Genomic DNA, 18325 nt, shown 5'->3' with positions numbered 1-18325 from the left:
AAAACTTATGACCAATAACTTACTAATCAACGTCGATTTTATTATCAAATAATAAGACATGTGTACCAATGACTAATACAAGAAACATACGCACACAACATAGATCATAAATAAATACATTTAGTCAACGAATTTAAAATTGAACCGAAACATTGCATTAAATAACATTCTTCGTTCACGACACTCGATTTCTACCAGCCGCCGCGCCAGTTATCCCCACCAAAATCATCATCGTCATCGTCATTATCGAGGTCCATTCCCTCGAACAGACGATTGAAACATTCACTCGATTGATCCTGATAGTGATTGTACGGCGTACTCCGCGATAGCAGCCGACTGCAAATCCAACAGAAATATCCACGACATTTAATGCACGTCATCTTATTGCATCCATCGATTTTCTGGAAATATAAATGGTACAGCCAATGAAATCTTGGGGCCAGTTGTTCGAAAGTTGTTTAAGAGTTAGTGGATAATTGACATAGTGACAATAAAAAGTTCATTGTTACTATGGCATCTATCTATGGCGGTTATCTGTAATGAACTTTTGAGCAACTGACCCCTTGAATGTCGAAAATTATCTATGGTTGGTTGGGTTATGACTTGAATAGCACAAGTACATTAGTCATAGAAATGTCAACTAAAGGCAGGCTGACTCCTAAAAAAATCCGCTGGGCACCCCTAATAATCCGCTCCCTCACCAGATTCTAGGTAATATTTTCAATAATATTTTCTTCGTGAGCATTGAGAATAGCGTCTTTCAAGATTTCAAAGTTTTAAGTCTTATTAAGAATAGAAACCGGCAACCAGTCTAGAAAGTTTACTGATTGCTCAACGCTAATGGTGAGGGTACTGAACATTTGGACAATATTTGCAGTCCATTTTATTTGTTCATACAAGAACATGAATTTTAATCCTGATTTCCCGTAAGCTGGGTGAATTTCATTGGTCCCAAATAATCCGAATTATGCCGATTCTACTGTATCTGCAAAGAGAATGTATGTTCAAGTACCTGAATATAAGTTCCACATTCCGGGCATTGTTTACTGAATTCTTCCAACCACTCTTGACTGAATATTTCTTCCATGGCCGTTTCGATAGCGCGTTTGCCGTAACGTTTTTCGAGGAATAGCTTTCCCGCCGAGTCAGCGTTCAAATATTCATCCCTCAACTTTTTCAGCTGATCTGAAAATGAAAAAGATCAGAATCATCACACCGAAGCAAAACTTCTCTATTTAGTGTTTAGTAAGAAAAGATCATTTGCCAATCATCAAAACATTAAATCAGATCATCAATAACTGGCTATTCTTGCTGGCTATTAAATGCTGACATTTGTGGACCAAAAAAATCTATTTCAACGGCTAAGTTGAAAATATACCGAGTTTAGAATCAAGTCTAATGGAACTCAAATTTCGCAATATTCTTCTTAGATTTTTATCATACAGTGGAACTTCATTAAAACCCCTCAGACATAAGGATTCTTCGGTTATATCATAAACCTTTCATCCCAAATAGAACAATTTTCAAAGTTTCATTTTGGATATAACAAACTATCCGTTAAAACGAACAGATCTTTCTGGTCCCCTGGAGTTCATTGTAAGAAGGTTCCTTAAAACATGTACATGTAATCATTGTTTTTGCAATGATCTTTCGAATGAAAATGAACTGCGTGGTCATTCATATATTTCGTAGAAATACCTACTTCGTTTTACTCGACAAGGCGAGACACCATGATATGTCAACTGACACAGCGTACAGAACACGTAGTTACACGCAGCACAACAGCCCATGTTACTACCGGGGTCTAATATGACAGCTGACTGACATGCCGGTCGCGGACAATAGACGATATCTGTCATCGTATCGAGACTGACTTGTAACAGCAGACGATCGTACTTTTGAAATAGTTCCGGGCTCACCAGTCGTTTCACCTACAAAAGAATATCCTCAAAGATTAATGATTCTGTCATCATTCGAGGTCCCTACAGATCAGTATTCCTGGATATAAGGGTGAAATCATCCAGGTCGGTTCCAACTGTATCGATTAGGGGTTGTCCACTGTACAACTTGAAAGAAGACAAAAATTTCTAATTGCCCATTTCTCAAAATTGAAGTTTTAAGGAGTTCTGGCTCCAGTTCCTCAGATGTGAGTTAACTATGAGTTAAAATTAGTTCTTTTTCAACTAGTTAACTCTTTAAGTCATATCTTGACACAGAACTGTGGAACTGGGTCCTGGGCACTTAGCTAAAAACTAGGCGTCCAGGGACACCATGCCCACTGTCTTGGGAAGTGGTTTCAAATGCTCAACAATCTAACATTTTCAATACTCCACACCCCCTGGTGACCATATACAAAAACCAATGACCTTGAAACCCACCACATTCATAGAACATGTCAGCAGCTACGATTTGTAATTGATTATGTCCTTAAAACTCACCACAATCATAGACGATGTCATGAGCTACAACTTTGCAATTAATTGTGGTAACAAAATATGCATAGGTACAAATATAATATAGAAATACTAAGTAATTGTATTATTCAACGCCCCGGGTGGCCATATACAAAAACCAATGACCTTGAAACTCACCAAAATCATATAACATGCTATGGGCTACAACTTTCCAATTGATTATGGTAACACAATATGCTTAGGTATCAAAATAATGTGGAGTCCTTGAAAATTTTCTTATGCTGATGGGCCCTTGAGGGATTCGAATATATACGAAAAATCAAGCCAGTTTTTGGGCTGAAGATGTGTCTAGGGTAGATACATGTGTAACCCAAATATCAAGACATTACACTGAAGCGTCTTCAAAACTTCCCAAAACAACTGGATTCCGTCTACGGACGGACGGACGAAAAGTGAACGCAATAGCCCGCTGGGACTTTAAGTCCCAAGTGGGTTAATAAAGGAGTTGCAAGCACATTTAATTGCATGGAAATGATTACAAATTTTATAGCAGTTCACAAAATGACCCAGACGATTAGGAAAATTGAGGTATCATCATTTTCTTAAGTCTAATCAGGAATGCATAGGTTTCTTTATTATTGAGGTTGACAAAAAGGAAGCAGAGCGAAAACATTCGAAAACGTCCGGATACGCACCTGCCATGGAAGCGCCTGGGTTTCACATTTATCATGTGGACACGTCAGCGCTTTCACGTTTCCTTCGTTGATCTGAACTTCGAAGAATCCCTTCATGCAGTCATCGCAGAAAACGTGTTCGCAGTCGGCAAACTGCAGACACAGCGAACCGAACTTCTCGGCGAAACAAACGTCGCACGTGAACAACGTCTTATCGAAGACCGCGCGCCGTCGCTGTTTATTGTATTCCAAGATCGTCGGTAAAAGATACGCGTGGCAACCGATATCCTGAATCGCGCGACTATCGGGTATGATCTCGTCGGCATTCGCGATGCCGCTAGTCGTCGAGTTCGTTTTATCCCGAGAGTTTTTTCGAGTTTTGTCGCACGCGTTGTTCAGATTCAGCGGACTCGTTATATCCAATATTTCGATCGATTCGTTTTTCAGGAGATTCGTCCACAGGAATAATATCACTTCACCTTTGTTCTCGTCCCAGATCTCGTCCAGTTTCTGGCAAAGTTTCGTCAACTGAAACGACACAAGATTGAATTTTGTATACACTGGAATATGTTCGTTATAACCGATAGTTAGTAATATCCAGTATGGAATTAATCAAATCATCTTCGTTGGGATGAAATTCTATATTTGTTATATCCGATAAATAGTTGTATTCGAGATCAGAGTCCTTTATAAGAAGGCTGCTCTGTTCTATTTATCTGAAAATGACTGGGGGGTCAACTAGAAACCATCAGAATCGAGTTCCAGCATTGGGAGGATAATTAATGCGTGAAACCCGCAGTTGATAATATAAATATATAGATTTATTTTTCTAAATGATGTTTGAATCTAAATAACATAAGAACTATTTCTTATGAACGGCCTTAATAATCATTTTACCATTCACAGAATTGGAGCAATACCAGCAAGTTAAGTTTCATAGGCTTTGTATTGTATCTTGCCTGCAGGAATTCAAGTGCTACTACCCACAAGCTATAGAGATTCAATCACATTCATATGCATAGTATACTCTGCTTAAGACCCTTTCAGTTCTGACTAATCAATACCCTATTGTGCTGGAGATAATTTAAAAATTTTGAAAAATTCCGCCCTAGTGTGTTGAATAACGGGAATACCACTATAGTGCGTCTACACAGCGACATGGTGTATCGTTAGTAACTAATATTTCACTATGTTTGACAGGTGCTGCCATCTTTCAATAGAGATAAAAACTAATTACTGATTACACCAATACACCGCAATACGTTGTACTAGCAAAATCCGCCACCGATTCATACACCGCACTGCGGTGTATACGCACCGAAAGGGTTAACAGTATCCCTGTTACCTGATTCAAGGACAACCATTTACAAGATAGAGTAAATTGCGGGGGACTTCGAGATGGGTATTCAGCAGGAAACTGAAAATTCAGTTGTATCGGTGGCAAATACTGCACTTCGTGTGAAATTTCGGATTTTTCGCCTTCCTTACTTTCTGTAATTAGAAAAAAATCATGCCAAACAGCAAATAAACCAAGGATTCTTCATCTTAGTTCACTTCATATGAGACTTTCAATATTACGCTTACCTTGGTCGCTATCTAACTTTATATAGAATGGAGTTGGAAGTTCCAAACAGGCAGAGAAATATCCACCAGCAGCATCGCCATCATCTTTGGACACGCAAAAGGATTCGTCATCATAAATGCTGGCTAAAGCAATTAGTTCATCCTCTTGACTTTCTTTATCATCCATTCTATCACCTCAGTCCTTGTCACTAGTAAAAAATAATGTAAAACAGCAATAGCTGATCAAGACATGTAAGGCAATCAATAGAGGTTTTGTTGTACAATTGTTATATTCAATTACTTGTGTGAATTTTAGCAATGCAAATGAACCCTCTTGGGCCAAAATACTGCCAAAACGATAGAGGAGTCTGGTAGATCCCCAGTTTGAACAAAATTGCGATGGTAAAGAGTGAAATATTTCTATGTGAGATACTTGTTTGAGAGCGATGGAACCGGCGTAATACTACTGATAGGACGGAGAAAGTCGGATGTATTTTTCATTAGGCCTTGATCAGTTGTTGAAAACTTGACACAGCTGTTCTGAAGTACTAAGAAGGAGGGAATCATCTTATAATTTCGCTTTTATAGAAAAAGTGCTGCTGGTCATTTATTCGATCCAGATTATTTCTATCCATCGGTCTAACTGCAGTAGTTTAATTAAGGCCACCTTCCCTGTGGTGCTAGTGTTATTAGAAATTAATGTTATGGTTAGGTTAGATTAGGTACATAACCATCAAGGACACCTAAACTGCAGACGCTCCTTTCTGTCAATCGTGACAAGTCCCTGTGTCAGTCTGATGAAACGTTCTAAATTATCAAATAAATTTATTTAAATTGGATTTGATAGGGCCTTAGTGTAGACCCACCCTGTATCGGCGTTTTCGAAAATGACACGCATCAATAACAGTCTCAAAATTAGCACCACTACATACACTTTGCCACAAACTTAAAGAAAAGTGGTAGGTTTTACGTGATCATGGTTTTAATCGTTTCATCGCTCTTTTGCCATCGCGAGCAGTGAAGTTTCGTAACGGTTCAGGATAAAGCACGGAATTGGAATTAGAAGTAAAAGACGTGCACGGTCTCATCCTGGCACAACATAACGACGGTGCCCAGAAGCCGAACGGTCCGGACCCATACCTATATAGCGTAATTCCTAAACCTTACCCTAACTCTAAAACCTGCCTCTAAACCTAATACCCTAACCTTCTGGACCCTATAGCAGTACGTACACGATTCGCTCAGCCATCTCGACCTACCCGCGACGAAGGCCCCGGCAGGCCGCGAATACGGGTAGTGAATAACCATTATTGTTACAGTTTTTACGGTAAAAAAAATCGTAATATCTAATGATAAATGTTGCTAACCATTAAAGGTCTGATTTTCGATAAGTTTGAAAACTATGCATTTCTACGTCCAAAAAATACGGGTTATACAACAAATTTACCGTAAAATTATCTCAATACTTAGATATCACTATTCAATATTTATATCACTCCAAAGTATAAGGTTCAAAGAAACGCTTTTGTTTTTGATATTTTTAATGAAGAATGATTATTCTACATACAGTAAAACCGACTGCCAATTGGAATCAATTTGATAATCAATTGTAAAATGATTAGTATTTGTGTCATGTGTTCACTGGTAATTAGTTAAAGACAATCGGGAAATTTGAATGAATCTATTACGAATGATTCTAAGATATTTTATCGAATTCTGTAAAAATTCGACTTGACACGATCCGAAGTTTAAATTGGAGATATTGTATAAGAGTATCACCTTAATTGGGATAGGTTTAAATATCTGTCTACTTTGTATATTCTAAAGATTATCAGTTTAGAATATTCTAAAAAGTTAGAAATGTTCATGGACCTCATGCTGGAATATATATTCTAACTAGTGCGAGATGTCCTGTCCAATGAGCCGCATTGTGACAAAACCGGTTCATATTGTGTCCAGTCATGAGAAACATATTGTGCACTGGTCTTTCAAATAGTTCAATTTGAATTGAACCAGTTCAGAGGATTAATTCTTAGCATACGCTGAATTCACTATACACGCGCATATGCGTATGTTCAGTCCTCGCGCGCGGTTAGGTGAGTTGAATTTAGACTTTTTAAAAAACTCAGATTGCTATAAAGAAATGTTGATTGAGTACATTTAGGTCCAGAATTTCAACAACTGGTTGGCGAAGTTGCCTGTTCATTTCGGGAGTGATCTCACCCGCACAACACTGATCTACACATAAATATTGATTCATCTAGTCGAAATCAAAATTTGTAATGTATCAAATCGTTGATTTTGTTCAGATTGGCCCTTCCTCACTTTTTCATCATCAGGATCTGATTGCTGCCAATAGCGCCAGGCTGACGAAACCAACACTGGTGACCCAAGACCTTTCGAATTAATCCACGATGCTCCACACAGAAATTGGTGGTGAGTAGATTATTTTTTTGTTTTCTGGATGTTACAGACTATGATGTACATGTATCGAGTTAAGTTAACAGTTCCGATGGTGATCGTTGCGGTTTTTTTTCCAGAAAAACCCTTCTTCTCCAGCCTGATTGCCATGCTGACTTCGAAACGTGCTGACTTAACCAACAAATGCATTGTGAACGTCAGACCTTCCTCACTTCCTCAGGACCTGATTGCTGCCAATTGCTGCGATTTTACTAAACTGATCGGAGTATTGTAGTCTGGATGTTCCGAGGAAAAGATAACTAATCGAAATAATCCACGAAGCTCCACTTTTAAATTAGTGAGTACATATCTTGACACTTTGTTGCATAGGAAATTTAGGTTAGGTCGGGTTTAAGCTTATTTAAACAGATAGACCCTCGTTACAGCGAACTCAGATACAGACTGATCCTAACAGTCATCTTAGCTCAAATTAATTTATGACGTCCAGTGATTTGTGTTTGATTTTGGCTGATAATTCGAGTTAAACTAAATTGAATTGATATTCTATTGTCGCAATGCTTTCGAATTCTGTGGTCAAGGTTTTTTTGATAATTCGGCTTTAAAGAATTTGAGTTAAGATGAGAGATAAGAGTTCTAATTGATAAAAATGTATCGATAAAGCAAGGTATTTTTATTTATTCCCTGAACTTGATTATGAAATTTTACTCGTAAAACCGACTTGTAACCCGCTTGTAACCGGTTGAATCGTGTATAATTTTACTATATTTATACTTGGTGTGCCAAAGTCCAATTACACACGCTGAAATTCTGATGAAATTGAAGTACCCATAAATCCTGCATAAACATTCCTATTGTATGTACCCCTTGGTGGCTTCTAACGCGTCACTGAAGATCACTATAGTTCCTTACAGGTGGACAAGTAACGAAAATCTCTGTTAAAAGACTTTTTGAAGAAATAACATTTATTGGCGGCATAGGTCGTATAAACAAATATATGAGACTCAGGCGGAGGTATTGGTAGTTACGAATCATCACATTCAGAGTATATACATGATGGAAGTTGATATCAATTTCATCGACCAGCATTGCATATGAATAATCTGCGAAAGCCTCGACGTAAATATCTAGCGAATTTCCTCACTTTTCCTACAAATAGAGAATATTTGTAAATAGTTAGTTGAGAATGACGACTACTGCAATTTCCAAACTTCATCAGAAAAGCTGACAAATTGAATATGGATTATGTCAACACCTGCAAAGTCGGATTTCTCAATCTGCAAGTCAGTGAAGCTCTTACCACGAGTTTCTGATTTACCGCATCTTGTCGTCGGTTCTTCAGATTTTAATCCGACTCCCATCCCTGGTTTTATGTTCTTCTGCTCTCTTCCATCAAGCGATATTTCATCAATGTCAACTTTTTCCGTAATCATATTCTTGTCATCTATTGGTTCTGTATAATAATGATAAAACCATGAAACATTTACCAACCAGTCATAGACATTTTCAATCTTAGTGTAAGATATTCCGATTTAAATCACTCACCCTCGAAATCGATGCCAGAAATGTTTGGTTTGATTTCACATGTGGGAGGTATAATCGCTATAATCGGTTGGTTGATTTGTACTTCGATATCGTTTCTTTTTAAGCGATTTCTTTCTTCTGCATCATTAGATGATTTACCATCTTTGTATTCGGTGACATGAATTTCAGCTTTTATCTCACGAGGAAGTGAACGCTCACTCTCTGGTCTCACTGGTTTGTGTTCAACTAAATGCTTTTCTACATCTAGCTTTTCTTCGGAATAGCGTTTTAGTTGCACAGCTCCCATTCCGTTCACTTCGGCAACGTCTCGTTGAGCTGCAGTCGATGTTAATTTTCTTATTCCTCCTGCAGTTTGATGATTATTCGACTTGTCTAAAACAGAAAATACAGGAACGTCCTACTCTGTTTCTATTGTGTAACTATTTGCAACATACGTTACCAAGATCAAAACTTACCATCGACCATCACGGATGCCTGGCCCCACTGGCAGAAGTAAATTCCCGCCGATTTAACAAATCGATTAGCTCTCGGCTCCCACTTTATATCTCCATTTTCACTCACAACTGCCAGCTTGTATTCAGTTCTGAGTTGTTGTTCCGTCAGGTGACCTTCCCACCAGTTACTGTACGGGATTCTCTGAAGAAATGTGCCATCGCTCCAACCGATGGTTTTGCCGAACATTTTAACTGTTTCACCCGGGGATGTCTCATAATGGGTCATAATCACGGCAGACCTCTGACGGATTGATAACCAGAACGATTTTGGAATACCTACAGAATAGCATAGTAATTTCAGGCTATCGTATGATTTAAGTAGATTATAGTTTGTTTAGTTAAAAGTTTTATTCAATTTGAAAACGGATTTTCCATATTTATATATGTTACCTGGAAGTGTTCTTATGTTTTCCGCAGAGTAGAATTCGCCATTGAGGCAGAATACATTTTCGTTTTCGGAATCTAAAAAATGAAGAAAAATTTTCTAAAACTTGCATTTATCTAATTAGGAATCAACTTCTGTAAAAGTTATGCTTTTACCATATTTTGGGGTCGTCTCGACGCTCGATCTCAACACCCGATCAACAAAATTAGATACCATTTCGTCTGAATTTTCCATTTTGTCGTAAAACAACAATTGCAAGCAAAAGCGCGCGTGTAAAAGCGATTTCACGTGTAGTGAAAACTGATGCTAACATAGCAACGCGGCAACAGCTTCCTGGCAACTGATTCGTGACATCATTACAACGTAACCAACCACGGAAATTGCCGACAGTAGCCGGGAACCATGAGCGTGTATTTCTCAGTTTCTAATTAAACAAATTGGCGGTTTAAGATTATTTTTTCCTACCGTATACTGTCAGCATCAACTTGTATCAGGAAAGAAAAAATTAATTCTTTTAACGATTTCCTGAATTTATGTGTATATTCGTACAAAATGTTTTATACAGTTATTTAAAAAGAAAAATATAAGGTACTAGTTTTCATTGATTCAGAAATATTTTCTCTTCATTTTCTATCATTTTTTTGTTTGTTTCTTATCAGCTGTATTATCTAAAGAATTGATCGAGTACATTTAGGTCCATTAATTTGAAAACTGCTTGGTGAAGTTGCAGATCCATTTCTGGAGTGATGTCACCCGCACAACTGACCAATACATAATTAGTGATTCTTCTAGTCGAAATCAAAATTTGTAATGTATCAAATCGTTTATTTTTTCAGATCGGCCCTTCCTCACTGTCTCATCATCAGGATCTGATTGCTGCCAATAGTGCAAGGCTGACTATACCAACACTGGTGACCCAAGACCTTTCGAATAAATATATGATGCATCACACAGAAATTGGTCGTGAGTAGATTAATTGTTTTTGTTTAATACTGGATATGTCGGGAGTGTTGGTGTGTCGGGAGTGTCGGTATGTCGTGAGTGCCGGATTGCCGGTGTGTCGGGAGTGTTGGTGTGTCGGGAGTACCTGTATGTCGGGAGTGTCGTGTGTGTCGTGTGTGTCGGGAGTGTCGTGTGTGTCGGGAGTGCCGGTGTGTCGGGAATGTCGGGAGTGGCGGTGTGTCGGGAGTGGCGGTGTGTCGGGAGTGCCGGTGTGTCGGGAGTGTCGTAATGTCGTGAGTGCCGGAATGTCGGCAAGACCAGTGTGGCGGGAGTGTCGGAAAGACCAGTATGTCGGGAGTGTCGTAATGTCGTGAGTGCCGGTGTGTCGGGAACGGCGGTGTGTCGGGAGTGTCATAATGTCGTGAGTACCGGTGTGTCGGGTGTGTCGGGAGTGTCGTAATGTCGTGAGTGCCGATGTGTCCTATGTGTCGGGAGTGCCGGTGTGTCGGGAGTGTCGTAATGTCGTGAGTACCGGTGTGTCGGGTGTGTCGGGAGTGTCGTAATGTCGTGAGTGCCGGTGTGTCGGGAGTGTCGGGAGCGGCGGGAGTGGCGGTGTGTCGGAGTGTCGGGAGCGGCGGAGCGTCGTAATGTCGTGAGTGCCGGTGTGTCGGGAGCGGCGGTGTGTCGGAGTGTCGGGAGCGGCGGAGCGTCGGAGCGTCGTAATGTCGTGAGTGCCGGTGTGCCGGGAGTGTCGGAATGTCGGGAGTGCCGGTGTGTCGGTAGTGGCGGTGTGTCTGTATATGGGGAGTGCCTGTATATCGGGAGCGTCGGGAGTGCCGGTGTGTCGGGAGTGTCGAGAGTGTCGGGAGTGTCGAGAGTGTCGGGAGTGTCGAGAGTGCCGGGTATGTCGGGAGTGCCGGTGTGTGGGGAGGCCAGTGTGTCGGGAGTGTGGGGAGTGCTGGTATGTCGGGAGAGCCGGTGTGTCGGGAGTGCCGGAGTGTCGGTATGTGGGGAGTGCCGGATTGCCGGAGTGTCGGAATGTCGTGAGTGGCGGTGTGTCGGGAATACCGGTATGTCGGGAGTGGCGGTGTGTCAGGTGTGTCGGCAAGACCAGTATGTCGGGAGTGTCGGGAGTGTCGAGAGTGCCGGTGTGTCAGAGTGTCGGGAGTGCCGTAGTGTCGTGAGTGCCGTAGTGTCGGGAAGGCCAGTGTGTCGGTATGTCGGGAGTGTCGAGTGTGTCGAGAGTGCCGATGTGGCCGGTATAACGGGAGTGCCGGGAGTGTCGGTATGTCGGGAGTGCTGGTATGTCGTCAGTGCCGGTTGCCGGGAGTGCCGGTGTGTCGGTATGTCGCGAGTGTCGGAATGTCGGGAGTGTTAGTATGTCGGGAGTGCCGGTATGTCAGTATGCCGGTGTGTCGGGAGTCGGACTTAATGGCTATACAATCGGAAGTGTTCAAATTCCGAAACAATAACTTTAATTGAAGGCCAAAGCCCTAACAATAAGTTAAATTGTATTTTCAATGGTTCCTTACCCTATGATTGTTGTATACCGATGAGACCAAATAGAGGTAAAACCATATTAGTTACTAATTGTCTTCAATCAACCTATTGTTTGGTCTTTTGAACCATTGATATTAGCTTCATCAATGTCAAAATAACAAGTTAAACAATAGGTTTTATTGAAGACCATAGTTTTACTTCCATTTCGTATAATCGGTATACAACAATCATTTGGCGTTTAAGGGGCCGTATCTAAATCCCATCAGTCACAACCAACTATTGCATAATGTTTCATTTTTGAATTATCAGGCTACGCATTTTGTACGTTACCAAATACCGGGGATCGCGGGTTCACGACCTGAAAGACGCACAAGTTTCACGCCGACCTTCCGTGTGTGATTTTGTAAATATGATATTTGTGAATACTTGGATTCTAATAAATTAATCGATTGTCTAGAAGAAATAGAGTAGCCAAGTAAATTCAAGATTACTATGTAGATAAAATAGAAAAAATTAAAAAATTTTAAAAAAATTATCAAATCATAATTATTATAAGCAACCGATCTGCTTTTCCGCTGTGACTTTTTTTACTCCGAAAAGATCGTTAGAATAATTTTTTAATATGCATTGATACTACGAGTCATTGGGGTGCGAATCGACGTGTACTACGTCATCAATATTAGTGTCCGACAATAAAAAGGATGGCGTTATAATGAAATTTGTTGATCATACACTTTACCAGTTGGCTTAATTTTCAATAAAGTAGAAGTGAATTGTTATTATCAATGTTATCTATTTTAATTTTTTGTGGATGAATTGGTTTTGGAATGGATATCGCGGAAAACGCAAAAGGACGTGCTCGAATCAAATGCGAGCTGGACCATTCAGATCGCAACTTGTCATCTTGATAGTGCGTGCTGTAAAAGCATGAAGTGGGACTCAAAACTAATTGAAGATCAATGAAAGTTGAAGATCAATGAAAGTAGGGATTTCCAGAAACGAACTGCCGTTTAAAAAGTGGTTGTCGTCGATAGGATTTAGACGGACCCGTTCACAATAATATCAGAGTTACTACATACAGTATCATAGTAACATGTTTTATTCGATTCTAAACCTTATATGAAATAATGCAGGTATCAATCTACAGCCTGGACCCTGCTAGCCCTCGGGTATTCTGTAGTTTATCACCATACTTCTTGATCACTTACCCCAGAAAATCAAAATGAACCAAATACAATATACATTTTGTTCGATCATACACACTCACTTGAAGGGAAGTGGTTCCAGGATAAAGACCGATATGCCTGCATTAAGCGTAATACAATGGACAGACGTTACCACAAATCCCATGGGTTTTACAATTTCATACGGCTGAATAGTAATTTCACCTACCTAAAGGATTTCACCTACCTACAGAAAAATGACACTATTCAAACTCGGCTGCGGCAGATGAGCGTAGCGTCCTTCCATCATCCAAGCGGCTTTACAGGGTTGTTCTTGACAACTCAGCGTATGTTTTTTTAAACGATATCTTTTAACCGGGGATAATCAACCGATATATAGAATATGGTATTCTATCCACTTCGATGTATTGTACTCGTTTACAAGTTTAAAACATCGGACTGAATTGTTCGAATAAAGATCGACTCTAATTTACACTTGTCGCAGGACAAAATGACAAGCTGACACAGAACAAATTCTAAATCCCATAAACTTTATTCAGAATTGAATTAGAAACGATTTCATCAAATGTCATCATGTTTCTAAGGGTCAAAAAGAGTTGTTTTATTTCATGTCTTCATTCAGATAACAAGGAAAATTGCCCACCCTGGTATTCACAATCTTCGAGAACCCGAATCCGTACATTTTTAAATCATTACGATAAGAAGCCATTCAGTGAAATAGTTAAACCCGAACTTCATGCGAGTCCAGAAAATATTTTCGCTACAATAGAATATCAATTCGGTTTGTCAAATTATCAGCTAAAGTATAAGCCGAATCATCAAATATCTTGAAAAACAAATTTCGAAACCATTGCAATTATACTGTAGGATACCAATTAATTTAATTCTATCGAATTTTCTATCGAACACAAATCACTGGTCACAAATTAATTCGAGTTAAGAGGAGTGTTAGGAGCCTACTGTATCTGAGTTCGTTGTAACGAGGGTCCATCTGTTTGAATAACCTTAACCCGACCTTACCTAAATATCATATGCAACAAAGAGTTAAAATATGTACTCACTGATTTATAAGTGGAGCTTCATGGATTATTTCGATGAGTTAGATTTTCCTCGAGAGATGTAACGTCCAGACTACAGTACTGAGATCAAATGAGTTATTTATTGGGCCAGGTTAGTTTTAGTTCGCAGCATGCGTAGCAGCAATCAGGTCCAGACAATGCGTTTGTTGGCCAGGTCAACATGTATTGAAAGCAATCCGGTCCTGGACTCAGGCTGACACAGGAGGCCTTATCTGAAAAATCCGCAACCATCACCATTAGAACTGTTAACTTGACTACATTATAGTCTGTAACATACAGTATTAAACCTTGGAGTGATCATTTGTTAAACGATTACTCCAAGATTAAAAAACAACAAATGTACTCACCGCCAATTTCTGTGTGGAGCATCATGGATTGATTCGATCACAAGTGTTGGTTTAGTCGGCCTGGTGCTATTGACAGCAATCAGATCCCGATGATGAAAAAGTGAGGAATGGCCGTTCTGAAAAAATAATCAACGATTAGGTCAGTGTAAATTTTGATTTCGACTAGAAGAATCGATATTTATAGGTCAGTTGTGCGTGTGAGATCACACCCGAAATGAACCGGTAACTTCGCCAACCATAGTTCTTGATTAGACGTGAAGATACACAATATCCGTGTATGAAGATGACGAGAGAAATCAATGGGCTTTGTTATTGTGGGATTTCTCTCGTCATAGTCTTGATATTGTGGACCTAAATGTCTCAACTAATTCTTTAAATAATGTAGCTATCTGAAAAAAAAATTTTAAATTCAACTCACCTAACCGCGCGCCAGGACTGAACATACGCATATGCGCAGTATAGTGAATTCAACGTATGCTAAGAATTAATCCTCTGAACTGGTTCAATTCAAATCGAACTATTTAAAAGACCAGCGCGCAATGTGTTTCTCATGACTGGACACAATATGAACTGGTTTTGTCACAATGCGGCGGTTCATTGGACAGGACATCTCGCCTTTAGCTAGAATACATATACCAGACTGACCCTGTACATTTTGTTTCTAACCTTTAAGCATATTCTTAACTAATATCAATTTAGAATCCTGTCAAGTTGAATCATCTCGGAATCCGATGACTACCTGTAGTCCCACCCAAATATTTAACACCCAGAACTCGGCAGGTTAGTATATACGATCAACCCCCTATATACCGCCCTCCCATACACAGCCACCCCCCCCCCCCCGCCTACCGTCAGACTTTCTCAATGTACATCTCTATACAAATACATAGTAAAACACCCCGATATACCGCCGTACTCTCTATACCGCCAAAATCGTTCTGCGCCGATGTGGGCGTTATCGGGGCTGACTTTATCTTAGGCATCTTTCTGCCGAGAAACTTTTTTACAATTTTTTTATCGTAAAATGTATTTGGTAAAGCAGCTGTTACAGACGTGCGTTTGAACTGATTACACCTTAGCGAGACGCGTACTGACTATTCAAGATAATGAGTGAAAGAATGGGTTCTGATTCAATTAAAGAATCATAAGCCATACCAACAAACCCGTTGAATTCCCATCACAGCAACTTGCTTAGAGTTTAAAAAATTACTAGGTGGAATGTTGCCCAATAACAAAACATAACCAGTTAGTAACTTTGTACATCACGAATAAATGACAAGGCTAGGAATACACTTATTCAACTGTTAATATCGCAGTTTTAAGTTTTTACGCAACACACATCGATCGATCGAGGTAACCCGTTCTGATAATGGATGCAATCGTTCTATCATCAAATTGCAACTTCATCGATCTTCTAATGGAGGAAAATTGAGCCCGTTGAACAAGTAAGTCTTTGAAAGGCTGCCAGTTCGAAGATTGTGAGCAAGAAAAATATTCTTTCATTCTCGGTGTATCATTTATAAATCGCGAGCGTTTTCGTCGATCTTTCGGCAAAGAACTGCCTGAAATTAACCGTTATTGAACGGGTCTTTGTAAACGTCAATCTAACGAAAGTTGAGCCTGAATTGTCGAGATTGTTTTTACGTGCGGCGGAATATTTTCGACGCGATCTCGGATGATCGCAGCCACTATGAGAGTCCAGGCAGCCGACGCCCGTTAGACTAGAAAGAATGCACCCGGTGTGGCCAATAATGCGGGAATAAATGCTGCGCAAATAGCGTGGAAATCCTGACGTTATCGTGGTAACAACAAACAGTCGAGATGGTCGCAGTACGGAACCTAACCCGAGAAGAGTCTTGCGTCCAGCAGTATGACGAATGGTCTGGTCGATTTTACATCAACGTATTCGTACTACCTCAGATTATGCTCACCGGATTGGTTATGAATTCTTTAATCATCGCTATTTTTACCAGATTGAAATCGTCACACCCTTCAATACACTTGTTAAAATGCCTCGCGATTGCCGATATCAGTTTACTGTTGAGTCACTTTCTGGCCGATACTCTGAGATATTTGTTGTTTTACGTAAATTACGGTGATAACGTTTTTATCGATCCATTCCACATTTACCCGAAAATGTACGCCTACGGAGCTCGCGTGTTGCGGTTCGGATTCATGTACCAACGCAACTGGTTGACAGTTCTAATACAGTTAGAACGACTTCTGACCGTTCTATTCCCGTTAAAAGCCAGTCAATGGTGGACAAAAAAGCGTATGAACCGTATCATCACCGTGGCGACGTTGTCTTTCTTTTTGTGGTCTATATATTTTCCATTGAGCGTTAAAATAGAAGATTATACGAATCCCTGTTACGGCCAACAATACCGTATTGCTTCTAAGAACCCGAAAATATATTTTCTTTGCAACAAGCTCCTGGATCCCGTTTTCAGATTGATATTTCCGAGCGTGATAATTCTCATCGTAAACACGGCCCTTATCGCGACATTATGCGTAAAATTTAGACAACGAAAGAAATTAGGGGGCACCGGCTCGCAACAAACGTTGAAAGGCGATTCTAAAGCCACTCGTATGGTAATATCGATGAGTATAACTTTTCTTCTGTTGGAAATGCCCGAAACGTTTTCGAAAGTGCGCTCTTACGCGTTGCCGAATGCGGTTATCTGGGAGGTGGCGTTTGATATAGCTCATATATCGGGTGACGTAGATTCGTGCGTTAATTTCATTCTGTATTGTATAGTAAACAAACAGTTTCTCCACACCCTGAAGAAACTCGTTTGAAAAGTTAGCGCTTCAATCTGCTTACTATTGCCAAATAATCATTCCAGCCTGATAAACGCACAAATTGAATACTCAACACTTGGGAAGGTATTTCACATATCACGTTTTTTGTCTTACAATATACAGGTACCGGGAACTCTAAATCGTGTGGCAAAATTTGAATGAACAAATTTTGCATTGTGCTAAAAACCGCCGTATGAGCTGCATTTATTAAAACGCTTGAAAGTTCAGCAATACGCGGTACATAAAATCGCGTTCGGGATCCGGGCATGAACTTATAATTTTTGAGCAGTGTGAAATTTGTGCTGGTTTATGAATTTTATATGGAATAATGAAACAGTAATGGAAACAGTATTCCGGAATTCCCATTGAACATGGTTATTTTAATTGAAATATTTTTCTGTAAATGTTCGTAGATTTCCGCGGGGAATGTCAGAAATGTCGGATTTCCCATTTAATGAAACAGCACGAAGCCACGTAGATATGGCGTGGATTGAAAAATGGGGTTTTAGTCGAATTTTTGGCGGTAGTGATGCGCTTTGAAAATTATGCAATTCACATTTTAAATGAAAAAGTCCCACATTCGAATGTCATTTGATAAAAATGAATCCATAACGTTTCGGCCCTTGACAAACAGCCGCGGCTTGGTCTAGTATCTTAGCCGTTGTTCCGGAACCCGTATATCAGGTGGAATGGCTCAGGGTCCACTTAGAAATTTCACAATAAAAGCTTTTCCAGCTAGGCCTATGTCTTTATTTTCTTAATAAAAAAAAATCCCCACAGAGCAATATATCAGTGATTTTGGACAAACTGACGGCGGTTTTCCTGAAAGTGACTTATTTGGAGGTTTTAGGAGGACCGCAGTCAGTCAAGATAACTACAATCGATGGAGCTGATTCGTGATAGGGAGAACTTTTGGAACCGCTCAAGGAAGGAACTAATTTTCTGGGCAGCTTGCCTGAAGTGAGATTGAATGGTTTT

General features: G+C 39.9%; 2 protein-coding genes and 1 long non-coding RNA gene across 6 annotated transcripts; 2 read left to right on the top strand and 1 right to left on the bottom strand.

Annotated features, from left to right (window-relative positions):
* Positions 1-36: 36 nt before the first annotated feature.
* Positions 37-5690, bottom strand: LOC141905399 (E3 ubiquitin-protein ligase RNF14-like). Of its 4 annotated transcripts, XM_074794249.1 has the most exons (8): positions 5622-5683; positions 4953-5199; positions 4673-4860; positions 4434-4579; positions 3110-3616; positions 1703-1931; positions 1013-1185; positions 37-401 (listed from the first exon to the last, which is right to left on the bottom strand). In XM_074794249.1, the coding sequence occupies exons 3-8, from the start codon at positions 4836-4838 to the stop codon at positions 192-194; spliced, it is 1431 nt and encodes a 476-aa protein (XP_074650350.1). In that variant the 5' UTR covers positions 4839-4860; positions 4953-5199; positions 5622-5683; the 3' UTR covers positions 37-191. The 4 variants fall into 4 exon arrangements, with proteins under 4 accessions (XP_074650350.1, XP_074650349.1, XP_074650348.1 ...); XM_074794248.1 differs by lacking the exon at positions 4953-5199 and having other exon boundaries at positions 5622-5690; XM_074794247.1 differs by lacking the exon at positions 4953-5199 and having other exon boundaries at positions 5518-5681.
* A 1001-nt stretch (positions 5691-6691) lies between these two features.
* On the top strand, positions 6692-12427 carry LOC141906182 (uncharacterized). The gene is made up of 5 exons (XR_012619315.1): positions 6692-6747; positions 6991-7087; positions 7192-7409; positions 10330-10456; positions 12245-12427. It is a non-coding gene; the product is annotated as an uncharacterized LOC141906182 (long non-coding RNA).
* A 3939-nt stretch (positions 12428-16366) lies between these two features.
* Positions 16367-17344, top strand: LOC141906294 (uncharacterized). Its single transcript, XM_074795540.1, has 2 exons — positions 16367-16848; positions 16996-17344. The coding sequence occupies exons 1-2, from the start codon at positions 16367-16369 to the stop codon at positions 17342-17344; spliced, it is 831 nt and encodes a 276-aa protein (XP_074651641.1).
* The last annotated feature ends 981 nt before the right edge of the window (positions 17345-18325 follow it).

This window comes from Tubulanus polymorphus, chromosome 5 (assembly GCF_964204645.1).
Source record: "Tubulanus polymorphus chromosome 5, tnTubPoly1.2, whole genome shotgun sequence".
Taxonomy (NCBI): domain Eukaryota; kingdom Metazoa; phylum Nemertea; class Palaeonemertea; order Tubulaniformes; family Tubulanidae; genus Tubulanus; species Tubulanus polymorphus.
The sequence above is the reverse complement of the archived record's forward strand: the minus strand, read 5'-3'. Positions and strand labels throughout refer to the sequence as shown.